Source organism: Cavia porcellus, unplaced genomic scaffold (genome assembly GCF_034190915.1).
Source record: "Cavia porcellus strain 051 isolate PalLab524CR breed Dunkin Hartley unplaced genomic scaffold, mCavPor4.1 scaffold_24, whole genome shotgun sequence".
NCBI classification, from domain to species: domain Eukaryota; kingdom Metazoa; phylum Chordata; class Mammalia; order Rodentia; family Caviidae; genus Cavia; species Cavia porcellus.
Genome location: NW_026947507.1, coordinates 43,158,339 through 43,172,258, shown reverse-complemented (window position 1 = coordinate 43,172,258; position 13,920 = coordinate 43,158,339). Strand labels below are relative to the sequence as shown.

The window sequence follows — 13,920 nt, the reverse complement described above, 5'->3', positions numbered from 1 at the left end:
GAAGCATAGGACAAACTTTCCATCTTTAATTATTGATATTAGTAGTTATTTTCCCCAGTAGGTTATGAAAATGTTTAAACAAATAGAAAAGTTGAAAACCTTTTACAGTTGTCTGTCAGCCACCTAGACACCATTAATAGTTTGCTATACTTGTTTCATAAACACATCTTCTAGCAGTTGCCTTATTGTTGTTTATTTTCTTGTATTGCTGAGAATCAAACCCATATCAAAACCATGGTCTTCCCACATGCTAGACAGGTGCTCTACTACTGAGCCACACCCTCAGCTCACCTTGCAGATTTTTAGTATCAGTAAACTTTGTTGTTTTACAGAAATACCCATTTGTGCTTAGTTTTCTGTGATTTTTAAGATCAACACTTAATTTTAATTTTAGTGCACTGATTTTACTGCACCAATTGCTGACTAAAATTATCTTAGCCAATCTAAAAATTCTCAGTAAAGCTTTGAAATCAGAATTTTGTGTGATAGAACTTAAAGTTGGATTACAGAAGGAAGAAGGAACCAACATCAGACCTTTTCTGTATTTGACAGACTACTTACAGAAATATCTGCTTATACCAGTCTACTTGTCAGATCTATTTCTGTGGGGAATCAGGTTCATCTGTGGTAGTTGAACCCCCTTGCATCTTAAGACCATGCTATTCTTTTTATACTAGCTCCTTTTAGCTAATATATTAATTTCCTGGGGCTGATACAGAAATTTAACTAACACATGCTAGCACCGGGGGATATGGCTCAGCGGCACAGCACCTGCCTGGTGAGCGCAAGGCTGAGTTTGATTCCCAGTACCAAAAAGAAAAAGAAAAAAACAAAGCTTCATGTTGGGTGGCCTAAAATAGCAGAAGTTTATTATTCTTTAGTTCTGGAGACCAGAAATCTAAAATCAAGGTCGTTTCCTCCTGAAGACTGTGAGAGAGAAGACAATACCCCCTACCTCTCATGCCTCTGCTCCAGCTTTTCACAGCTACTAGTAACCATTCTTGGTGTTCCTTGACTGGAAGATACATTACTCCAATGACTCTTCATCTCCTCATTGCCTTCTCTGTGTTTATGTGTTAGTTTCTGTCTCTTAATGAATACTGTCATTTCATTAATGTCTGTGGTGCCAGTGATAGAACCCAGGGCCTCCTGCCTACTGGACACATCTGTACCACTGAGCTACATTCCCAACCCCTTTTTATAAGATATGCTCAATGGGTTTAAGGCTCAGTGTGATTTCATCTTCATCCTTACCACAATTACCTATTCATATAAGGCATGTCTGCGTTCTGTGCATACCCGTAGCAAGCAGTAGTGGTGGAAAACATGGTACCTGAAGCCGAGAGGCTCTGATCCTAGCCAGCTTGTCACCTGGGGACCACTTGCCATTGTCCTCATTTCTCAAATGAGGAAGTTGATTAGGGACTAATTGTAATGGTCCCTGGCTATCTGAAATTCCAGATTAAACGATGACAAGTCTTGTGCATAGCTTATTTCTAGCTCTGCTCTTTGTATTTTTCTGTGGCCCCTGATTGTCTCACAGGAGTATTTTAAGGTATAATTACTATTATAGGGACTTTGATATCCATGGATTAAAGATTCTGGTCTATAAGTAAACAGTGTGTTCCTTGGGCCTTTATGGAATAGCAACAGATAAGTGCCTTATTTAAAGAAGGTTCTCCCATTTGTTTCATCTCTGCCTTCAGCCCATGGAATGTAAAAACAAAAGAAGGATGGTAGAAACTTAAATTGTTTTATTTGTTGCTGAAGGTCAGTTTACACATAGATAATGCCAACAGGAAATGGACAAGTAGGTTCCAGAGTAAGTGAGTTTATTGCCATCTTCTTTGCGTCTTCTGAAAGCAGACCATTGATGTTCACTGCCCAATAATGTACTTAGTGATGAAGAAACAGGCACTGAATTGTAGGTAATAGGAAATGTCTGGCAATCCTGAATGATTATGTGAATAACCAAAATGAGACTGAAGTGTCTCTTCTTCAGACAGCTTGTGTAAAGAAAGTGTTCGTGTACGCGGCTGTGTCCTTGCTCAGGGCCAGTCTGTTCTTTCTGCGTGCTCACCAAGACATAGAAGGAGGGCTTCTCCAGCTGCAGTGTTGTTGAAAAGAAAGTTCTTCAAGGACTTTACCATTTATTACTAGTTTATGGTTTCTCATCTCAGGTAAATTATTTTGCCACTTTTCATTTTAATTCTTCTCTGTCATTGTCTAACAAAACAATCATTTAGTTTCCTCTTGTGAAGATATTCACCATCATTCAGCTGACTGTCCTTTGTCTGTAAAAATGTAGTGTCCTCACGATTTATTACTGTTTTATTGCTACCTGTAAGTTTCTGTTTATATTTCTCTCTCTTTTTTGCATTAGAAAACTTTTAGGGCCATTAACATTCTTATATGGAATAGAAGTACATTTGGGGCTTCAGTGTCGTTTTAGAAATAGGTCCTTTGTAGAAACTAACAGCCAGCTCTCCTGCAGTATATCCCACATGGTAGACACAGTAGAAATATGTCTACCTTTGAAATAAATCTAAAAGTTAAAATGCTGGGAAGTGAATAATAAATATTATTTGCTGTTCCTAGGATGGTCTTAAAGGCATTGAGTATCATTCCAAGGTGTCTCATCCCCTCTCTCCATGCTTCAGCCTACATCAGCCTCTCTCCTAAGCTATGGCTGCAGCTGCCTTCCTGGCTTCTACCTCAAGTGTGACCAGATACTGTGCTGCCCTGTAACACAAGTTTAACCCCTAGAATAATAACCCTGGATCAAACCGTGGGCCAGGATGCCTAAAAATTAACTGCCTCTACTTAAAATCTTCACCCAGTCCTTTTCTCTGGTTCAATCCCCAACTACTCCATTTCATGCCCCATAAATTCTAGCCATATTGAACTCCTTCCTAATGTCAGAAAATTCTAAGATTTCTGGTGACTCCTTTGTACATATTATTTCCTGTCTCACATTAATTTTACTATGCCTGCCTTCCCTGCCCTTAAAATCCTTGCTCTTTCTGGAAGACCCTGCACAAATACTAATTCCTATCTTCTACCACAGTACTGTATTTATACAGCTAATGTGGTTCTTTATAATGTGTTCCTGTGCCTACCTGTATCTCTGGGTGACTCTACTGGAAAGTTTTGTCCAGTTCATCTGAAGTTAATTGCCTGGCATGAAGTAGGACACTGTACTTTTGGGTAGGTGATTAAATAATTATATGCAAAATAAAAAATCATGAATTATTTCTCTACTTCCTTGGATATATATAGAGTGGTTAATATAGTTAAAAAATACTACTTTTATATAATTATTTTCAGCTTTATTGTAGACTAAAACCACCAAATGTACCAGGAAAAAATAGTGAAATACTAATAATCTTTTCCCCTAAAAAATAGTGAAATACTAATAATCTTTCCCCTAAAAAGATAATTACAGGTTTCCTCTAAAAGCCTTCATTCACTGGAACTAGTATATTCTGTGTTTTACTTTTGTTTCCTTCTTTCATACATCTATTCCTTGTACTCACCTATTCAGTTATTTATAAGTCAAACATATTTCTGTATGACCTAAAAAAATGGTAAATGTTTAAATTTTTTAAAGTGTATAACAGTAAAAGACATTTTGCCACTAATCCTCCACAGAATATTCCTTTTGCTTTGAACACCCTTTTCCCATCATTCTTGCCACTTTTGGAAACAGTTTTGAAAGCTTTCATGTCTCTAGTTGCACTGTCATAGCTGCTTTGCTGTTCTGAACGATTCAAACCATTTCCCTTTCATGGTCATTTTGACTCTGAGGAAGAACTGAAAATTGTATGCTGCCAGGTCCCATGAGCAAGGCGGATGGTAACACACCATAATGTGGTATTGTGTTTGGGCTTCTCGGTACTGGGAATACCATAATGTTTTTACCAGCCTGTCTTTTCATTGGGTGGCACTTGGCAGCAAAATGCAATGTATTTTTGATTATACCTTGTAAAGAACCTCGTAAAGGAGGATTTCGAGATCCGCTTTCCAAAGTGGCAAGAATGATGGGATGAATGTGTTCAAAGCAAGGGGAAGTGTTTGCGGGGGATTAAGGCAATGTGTATGTTACTGTAATAAATTTTTTAAACTTGAGCATTGTATGTTGTGACCATGCCTTGTGTTACCTGTTATGTGCCAACTAGACTGCTTGAGTTTTTTTTAAAAAATGAATTATCATTTCATAAAGTGTATAAGGGACTCAGAATTTTAGCTGATGTGTTCTCTGCTAACTTCTTTTATATGGTCTTACGATGAGTTACATTCCATCTATATCTGACTTCTTCTAGTTTTTATTGTGAAGGAATGTTGGGTTTTATCAAATTCTGTTTCTTCGTCTATTAAGATGATCATATAACTTTTGTCCTTCATTCTGTTGATGTAGTGTAGCAAGTTTATTGATGTGCACATGTTGAACCATGCTTGCGTCTCTATAATGAATCTTACTTGACTATGGTAAATAACCTTTTAATGTGCTATTAGATTTTATTGAAGATTTTTACATCTGTGTTCATAAGGGTATTGGGCAGTAGCTTTACGTATTTATTTTTATTGTTGTTGTGTCCCTGGCTGGTTTTTGGTATCACTATAATACTAACCTTATAGAATAATTTTGGAAAAGTTCTTTCCTCTTCAATTTCTGGGATAATTTAAGAATTGTTACCAATTCTTTAATGTTTGGTAGACTGAGCTATACAAATAAAACTGAATTTAAACTGAGCTTTAGTGATTAAAAATAGTAGATGTTCAGCTGGGCTTAGTATCCAATTCCTTAGTAATACAAGACTCCAGGAAGCTGAGACAGGAGAATCATAAGTTCTAGCCTAGCCTAGGCAACTTAATGATTTATTGTCTCAAACTAAAAAAATAAAACATACAGGGGATATGGCTCAATGCAAGGCTTTGAGTTCAGTCTCCAGTATTGTAAAAATGAATAGATGGTTAGATGAATAAGTAAATAAGAGGTCTTTAATAGAGAAAAAAAGGATTATTTTGTAAACTAGGCTTAATCATTTAAAACAATATTGAATACTTATTTTCTTGCTTTCGATTTTAAAGTTACTAACTTTCCCTCATGTTTTATTTTGTTAGATTATAAGAGATTAATAATAAAATTTAAAACTTCTATTAAAGTGACACAACATTATATGTGAGTAATTATGAATTATAATTTGGCTTCCAAAAATCATTACTCACTAGAGAGCACTCACAACAATCCTAATGTTTTCTACCTGATCCTAGTGCATTTTTGAAACACTTAAACTATTTACAGAATTATGTTAATCATTGGTTATTCCACTGTCTCCTTACATAGAAATTTATAAAAATGGTGTGTGTTTATTTCAACAGTCCAACAGAGAAGTACATAAAACAAACTGAAAGTCAGTCTTAAAACCAGCAACATTTTTCTGCTTCCTACCTTTGCCCAGCATTATTGCTACCCAAGACAGGCATTTCTAACACCACAGTATACATGTTTCAAGGCCTGTTCAGGAGTACTTTGCACCCCTGCTTGTCAGTAGTCCATATGCCATGGGATCCATGTCTTTTGGAGGCCCCCACACTGGATTGGTGATGATTTGATTCATTGTTATTGTTGGCCCAGCACTAAAAAGGAGTTCGGGTGTGGTTGAGTCAGACTTGCACCCTGACCTCGGGTGACCTTCTTTGTAGTAGGAAAGACATGTTTCTAAGAGCAGCTGAGATGTAAGAGAAGAACAGATGAGGTATTGCGGAATTTATAATGTAGAGAAAACACATTTGACAGGCCAAGAGGTAATATTTGAGCTCTACCTTGAAAGACAGATAAGATAGCACTGGAGAAGACAAAATAGCAGTTGAAAGGCAGATAACACAGCTTTTACAAGGTTATCTCATTGTCCTGGGCTGTAGCACACCCAGGGAGCAGCAGGAGATAAAGGTGCAAAAGTAGTATGTGGGAGGACTCTGAATACCTCTAACAAAAAACCTTGGAAACTTTTTGAACAGGAGGTGTGCGTTAGAAATATTAATCGGACATTGGAAGAGTCTAGTGTCAGTCACGGTCCTTGCAGTCACTTGCGTGGAAAGTTATCATAGTGAAGCACACTTGGTCATAGAGCTGTTACTTAAATGAAACCTTCGATCTCAGCAGCTACCGTGTTCCGTACATCTGAGAAGACCTTGATTATAAGGCTTACCATATTTTCCATGCCAGTAGGGAGAAACAAGCATCAATTAAGTTTAAGAGATTATCAGTTATGCTGTGTATCTTGACTTCAAATATCACAGTAAGAAAGATGTGCATCATGAAATCAGAGAAATGGGGCCATTGCACAGGCACAGAGAATGATGGCATATGCTAGGGAAAAGGGAGAAGAAAAGGAAAAGAATGGGGGACAAGATCAAAACCAGTGGCAGCGAAGTTGAACTTGAAAAGAAGAACAAGGTATTCATTTACCTCTGTTACAAGACAAATAAATAATGGTGTTAGACAAATCAATAATGGAGCAGAGAAGCTGAGAAACTAAAAAATTAAGTAAACTGATATAAAATAACCTGCCTTCATAAAATAGAAGGCAAGGTCATCTGCAAAAAAGATTGACAGTGGTGGGTTTAAGGGCTTGAGACTTAAGAGTAAAATGATTTTAGGTGAGTGAGACATAAAAGAATTGTCAGAAATGAGGGGCACAGATTAAAAAGTGACGATTTATAAAGAAGCCAGTTGACTTACTTGTGACCTTGTCCAGGCTCACTTGGTACCCTGAGAGGAGGACAGAAGAAAAGTGGAAAGTGCTTTCTGCAGGGGCAGAGACTGCCTGGGCGGGTATGGGGAAGGACAGGAAAGGGCAGCAATCTAGTTTCTGCTGGGGGAGGTTGTTGCTTCTGCCTGCCAGAGAGTTCAGCAAGAAATGAGCTGTGAGGCCAGCAGAATGATAGACGAATGTGAGTTTTCTTAATTAGGAGGTAGTAGTGGAGAGGTTGATGATTAAAGAATTTTATAAAGAAGGTAAAAGTTCTGGAGTAGTTAAGTTGACGGGGAATTTCAGGATTTAGGGTCATGGAGGGAGGTAGAGTTCTGAGCAATGTCTTAAAGATGAGTTTTTCTAAAGCACGCATAAGAGTGTGTCTGTGTGGCTTGAAAATTTCTCAGGGTTCCCATTTCTTTCATGATGAAATCTTTACTTATTAGAGGACAGATAAGGCTCATTACAAACTGGCCCATGTCACATTTTCAAGCTCCTATCTTGTTTCCTTGTATGATTATATGACTGCTGTGGTTTTGTGATTTTGTTTTGTTGTGGTGTGATTTGGTTTGTTTTTCTGTGCTGTGGATTGAACCAAGGCCTCTACACTGAACTACCTCCCCAACACTTTGTGTTTTTTATTTTGAGACAGGGTCTTGCTCAGTTGTCCAGATTAGACTTAAACTTGCAATCCTCCTGCCTCAGCTTCCCAGAGTGTTAGGATTATAGATGTGCAGCGCCCAGGGACTCATTATAGTGCCCAGAGTAATCAAGGTTGTTGTCTACCATCTTTCCTTTCCAGTGCTGCTCCCTTTCACACTGAATACTCTTCCTTCGTCTTCTCTACCTTGCCATGTCCTGCCCACCCTTGGGACCCAACTCTATGGCACTTCTTGGGGCCCTGTCCAGCCCCTGCCCAGGCACTGGATGTGCACATGACCATCCACCGGCCCTGGGCCTTTTGCGGTCTCCAAGGAGCTTGTGAACTCCATAGTGTGAGAGGGAATCTTCCTTTCCCCACAGCACCAAGTACGTTATGTAGATAATTTCTGCTTGCTGAAGTTAGAGTGAATGAAGCAGCTGGCACATCCCAGATGGCCTCTGTGTTCACAGACCCATCCAGCTGTCTTCGTAGCATTTGGACTCTGCTTAAGCCCGAGATGAGGTCCAAGGTTCTGACTTTCTAGTAATTTTTCGTGATGCCCACACTCGTGGATATGAGGAGAGTGGCTCAGAAAGAGCCTTGGTGTAAACCCTGGAGCCTCAATATGACAGCAGAAAGTCACATAGGAAGACATGCTTAATTAACCATGGGACACAGTAGAAAGGGGGCTGTTGTTGACAAGACTGCGAGGCTAGAGCTTCATGGCTTCTGTTTTAGAAACGGGAAGGTGGGAGGAGAGAGGACCGCCATGCAAGCGTGTTCTTTGGAGTAGCCTGGCAGGAAGCAGCAGCAGGAGTCAGGCTCAGGGGCTCCTGGATAAGGCAGGACCTGCAGGGCAGGGGTGGTGGGAGAACAGCAAAAGAATGGCAAGTGTTGGAATCTTCAGTCCTAATTCACTAGGCTGGAGGCATACTGTTTTTAATAATTTTCTTGGTGTTTAGAGACAGGGTCTTGCTGCGTAGTTCAGGCTGGCCTCCAACTCATGGCCATTCTGCTGCCTTGGCCTCCCAAGCTCCGGGATTACAGGTGTGCGCCCCCGTGCATGGCTTTTTTTTTTTTAACCTCATAAATAACTGAACAAGTAGCACTAGCACTAGTAATAAGCATACTTGCTAATACTCATAATTCTGAATCTGATAATTCTAAGAAAAGGTTCAGCAACCCTAATTTTTAAAAGTACTATTGAACAAGAGTAATAACTACTTTTTTAACATATGAAAAATAAAATGTTTGAATATCTTACCACCAAATCCCTTCCCCCACAACCAGTAATCAGTCTGATACATACTCTTCCCACTGTTAACCATACAAACTGGTATTCACACAGACAGGAATTTTTAATTTTGTTAGTGGCATTTTTGTGTATGTATTCCGCATATTGTTTTCTCACTTTAGAATAGGTCGTAAACATTCCCTCAAGTCAATGGATAGGGTTCTAACTTGCTTTTTTCCCATAGTCATTTTTAAATAGTTGTGTATAAATATAGATGTCCTATAATTTGTTCTGCCATTCTCCTGTTATTGGACAATTGGGTAATTTTCAATTTTAGTTACTATAAACAGTGTAACCAAAAAAATCCTGTTGTTATTGGTGCCTCAATAACATGACTCTGACTTTAACCACTCATACATACCAAAAATAATTTTTATCTCATTTTTTCATGAAGTACAGCAGTGTCTATAACAGCCACTAATTACATGTTACTATTTAAATTTAAATTAGTGAATTAAATTTAAATCTACTTCTTATTTCAAGTGCTTGGTGCCCTATGTGAGTAGTTGCTACCATAGTGAACAGCACAGAAGAGACTTTTTTATCCTACAGAAAATTCTGTTGGGTAACCTGGACTAGACAGTCAAATGTTACATTTAAGGAACTTACTTTTCAATGAGTTGATGTTCTAATAAGCATATCTTTTAAAAAGTGAAAAGTATGTCTGTATTGTTTGCCTCTGCAGTTACTTCAATGGGAATCAGTACCCTGATGAAGCAAAGCGAGAAGAAATTGCAAATGCCTGCAATGCAGTCATACAGAAGCCAGGTAAGGAGGCTTAGCTGTGCATGCTGCTCAGGTCATTTTGCAGTCAGGACATGAAATCTCCCACTCGTGTCTGGTCAGCTGTGCTGTCCAAACAGTGCTTCTGAGAGGTACTACTGCACACTCACAGTCAGTGAGTTTCCTAAGATGTGCTCTGCATAACATATAAGACCTTAAAATTGCTTTTTTTTTTTACATGTAGAAATTTTTTTCTAAAAAATTAGTATGAGTTCCCAAAAAAAAGTTTGAGATATTTAAGCAAATTCTTTTAAGAAAAAGATTAACATAGAATTTTTTTTCCAATTGCCGTAAATTATGTGATTCTATATTCCTTTTGGGGGAAAGAATTCTTTATGAACTTGGCTTCTGTGTTCCCTTCACATTGGGGTAACTTCTGCTTAAGCAGGAAAAACTTGGGTTCGTTGATAGCATCTTGAAGTCTGGGTATTCCTGTGCAAGTCAGCAGAACAATTTATGTAGTTCATGTGTATTTTATTTGATGTACTTAAATACGGTTTCACATTTTACAGATTTTGTTAAGATAAAAACCATTCTCAGTTAAGATGATCCAGCTGATTTCTATTTGGCCAGTTATTTTGAATATTTGAAAGACTTTGCAGAAGTATGTGTTCTATAACAACAAAGCAGATATTTATTTTCCCTTATCCAGAAGCCAGATTTTCTGGCCATGTGGACCCTACAAACCCAGCTTCACCCACACATAATAGGAAAAGAATCTATATCCTATGTTACACAAGCCAAAAGCCACATTGGAACTTGAAGTCTCCCTTTTTACCCCTATATCAAGACTCTAACACATCTGGTTTCTGGTTTCTCTCTCCACCATGGATGAGAAACAGAAAAAGACAGGAAAGGAGAGAATGTTACCGGGAATCCTTACTGGCACGCATGTTGCTTTCCATAAGAAATCACCTTTGACATCTAAGAAGACAAAGCTAATGTGGCCTGAGCAGTACTTGTATTCCAGCATAGTCTCAGTAAGGATGGTCACAGGGGCCTTTGGCCTTCCAGGAAACAAGTCTTATGGCTTCTGTCTTAAGACCCAGAAAAGTAGTACAAGGCCTTAAAAAGAACAGTGTGTCCCTCTAGAATGGTGCTAATGAATGAAGCCTCCCTGGTACTATCATGGAACTTTGATCTAGCGCCCTAGAAAACTGACTATATGGAATTCTTAATTGTTGTGTATAAATTGAAGTATATTATTAGTTGCTTTTTGGGTATTCGTTTCTGTGGGTATGTACAGAGTAGTAAATAATACAAAAAATTCCCCCTGCATTTGTTGTTTCATTAATAAATAGAATCAAAAGCAACTTTAAAATGTTATTCTTTAAAACTAGTTCATTCTCGAGTCCCAGATGTAGATCACCTGAATTTTATTGCATGCATTCACAGGCAAAAAACTGTCTGATCTGGAACGAGTTACCTCCCTGAAAGTATATAATTGGTTTGCTAATAGACGGAAGGAGATCAAGAGGAGAGCCAATATCGGTAATGTATCAGAACAGTTGCTTTCTTGTGTGAGAAAATTCCGGACATCATGTTTATTTTAGGAGTGACTTCAATTTAGGAACTGTAGGTTTAAATCACCCTATGTTTTCATTTTTTAATAACCCAAAGTTAGTATTATTTACATTATTTGTATTATAATAATGACATTGTTACTTATAAAATTCATTGTTCTTAATATTCTAAAATGTAGAATTAAACAGATTCTGAGCAATTGATTGCCCCATGGTACAGATTAAAGATGCTGGTAGGGTTTAGAGAGGAATTGTGATGTGGTCTAAACCTGTTTGTTATTACCCAGCGCTGGCTTAGATATAGCCAATACCAGACTAACAAAATTGGAATAGACAGGGACACAGCAAAAGGCAGTGATAGGCTGTGAGTGTGGCTCAGTAAGGAATGCTTGTCCTGCACATTTAAGGCCCTGGGTCTGATCCCCAACACTGAAAAAGGAAAAAAAGAACATTAAGGGGTTTGAATGCTGGATTTAACCCTTTCACAATGTATAGAGATCTCAAAATGTCTCATTGTACACCATAAATATATACCTCTCCCCTCAGAACTGAGGATTGGACCTGAGGCTTTCTCACTGAGCTATATCCCCTGCCCTCCCTGCCCTGTTTGTTTGTGACAGGGTTTTGCCAAGTTACCCAAGTTGGCTAAAACTGGTGATCCTCCTGTTTTAGCCTCCTTAGAGTGCTGGGATTAGAGGTGTGTGCCACCATGCTCAACTAAATATATAGTTTTATTTGTAATATATACATTAATAATAGAAAAATAGGAAAAAGAAGAAAATGCTGACACAAAGAAGAACTATGAATATAAACTGGAAAAAAATACAGCCTTTCTTCCCATTTAGGATACACAAAAATGAAAAACATTTGAGTTGTTGACATAGGGATAGAGCATTGGTTTTAAGCTTCTAAAGATACATTTCATTCATAAACACACTTCCAGTTCATCACTGTAGTTCTCAAATACTTTACAGAACACCAAGATGGGTGAGCCGTTCAGTTATTAGCAAACTGTATGAAACAGTTCACAGTGAGACGGCCAGTGTCACGTATGGAGCCTCCAGAGTGGGAGTGTGTGTCCCCCCAGGTTGCAGGCATTAGAATTTCACCCATCTGCAGTCTCAGAACCAAGATGTCCCAGTGTGAGTGATGACATCCTAATTCCCTCAGCACAGAAATTGTGCGGTGCCATTATGATAAGGCATATTCGCTTTTGCTTTTGCTTTTGTCGAAGAAGCAGCAATCCTGGAGAGTCATGGGATAGACGTACAGAGTCCAGGCGGCCATTCCAACAGTGATGACGTCGATGGGAACGACTACTCTGAGCAGGTGAGCGGCTGGCTTTGGGCCGAGGTTCCTGGGACTGAGTGGTGGGACAGGGTGACAGCCCCGTGAAGGCGTGGGGTGTGGGTGACAGGGTGGGGAGGGGTGGAGAACAGTTAGTGTCCCTCTCTCTGCTCATGTGTCTAGTTAGATTGTCATGTAATTTGAAAGGAATGTGGTAAGATTCAGTTGTCCTGCTGACTTTGAGAAATTGCTATTCCACCCACATGGATTTATTGTCATACAACAGGATACTTGGCAAGTACGCAATGGGGAGGAGGAGGAGGGAAGAAGTTCAGAGGGAGGCAGAGAAGCAGAGAAGGTAGAAGAAGAGAGGAGGATCTGATCCAAACAAGCAAGTTACACCATTCACCACACACACTCAGTGTTTGAGAAGCACTAGGGGCAGCTGGGCAGCCGTGACCCCTGCCCACACATGTACTGGAGCAGGGCACAATGGGAGGCCCACCCACTCGGCCCCATTGCAGCGAAAACCCTGTGCCCGGAGGCATGGTTCCTCCAGTCTCCGGCACCTTGACACCTCGCATCCTCATACACACGACACCCGCATGCCTGCTCATCTCGCCTGTCCTATTCTGCATTGCTTGGGGAAAATGTATTTAACTGTAGCCACTGCATGGAGTGATTCAGTAACTAAGCCTGTGGGAGCTCTGCCCCCACATACATGTTGACAGATTTCATTACAGTTTTTATAGAGTTTAAGTTTCATTTCCATTTGGAAAGCATGGGCAACATATGGTCCCTTCCTCAGACTCCAGCCAGAAAGCTTTTGCTCTTTCCTGTGGTCGTTTTCCTGGCCCCTCAGCCAGTTAGTTTGTAAATGTAGCCCACTGTGTTCTTCTGCCTCCCAGCTGCTTGACAGCCTGTTTATCAGCTGGTACTCAGCCGTTCTGTGAGTGAGTGGAATTCCAGGCAAATCCCCCTTTGAGTCCTCAAGACTAGTCTGTGAAAATGGGAAACAGTAGTCCACATGCCCCCTTAGGACTCCAAGTCATAGCCCACCTTTACTCAGAGAATGTTTTGTCTTTCTAGTTGGCAACATTCCTGTTAGTTTTCAATCACCCACTACAGATGGATCATTTCCATCTTTTTTTGCAGATGCCCTGAGGGTAGCACATCCCGTGCTTTTCCCCCAAGGGACTTTCCCTTTCCAAAACTCTTTGAAGATGTGACAGGTGAGAAACGCACCCCTTGTGTGACACCAGCTTTCTTCACACCCTCATTGTTTATCGAGTGCACCTTGAGGGAAGAGGTTGGGCTCTCAGTCAGACTCCTTTGCACCCTTGGCAGGAGTGCACCACTGCTTCCCGTAGCCATTTAGGTGACATCACTTGTCTCCCAACTGAGAGCTCACATTTTTCTCTTCTCTGTAAGATGTTGGTGCCTGCAGTTGTCTCTAGCTTTCTCAGCTCAGTAGAGAAATAACCATAGATTCTCATAACCTATTTATAAGTATAAATCCAGGATTTAATAGCTTCAGTGATTCGTGCTATATTTGTTTTAACAGAAGATCCAAATTGTTGGCTTTGTATGTGTCAATCCAGGTTTGATGACCACAAGCAATGCTTTTGATGG

At 39.6% G+C, this 13,920-nt stretch overlaps 1 protein-coding gene across 19 annotated transcripts in view; it reads left to right on the top strand.

The window, feature by feature from the left end:
- Hmbox1 (homeobox containing 1) overlaps window positions 1-13,920 on the top strand; it is a 183,788-nt gene that overhangs the window by 158,845 nt on the left and 11,023 nt on the right. For 5 of the 19 annotated variants that reach the window (XM_063234528.1, XM_063234526.1, XM_063234527.1 and 2 more), the window contains 4 exons: window positions 9,381-9,463; window positions 10,874-10,969; window positions 12,236-12,330; window positions 12,575-12,646. In XM_063234528.1, the coding sequence (XP_063090598.1) occupies window positions 9,381-9,463; window positions 10,874-10,969; window positions 12,236-12,330; window positions 12,575-12,646 (346 nt within the window). Of the gene's footprint in view, window positions 1-9,380; window positions 9,464-10,873; window positions 10,970-12,235; window positions 12,331-12,574; window positions 12,680-13,443; window positions 13,521-13,920 lie in introns of all 19 variants that reach the window. The other 14 variants (XM_063234535.1, XM_023561600.2, XM_063234534.1 and 11 more) reach the window with 11 other exon arrangements.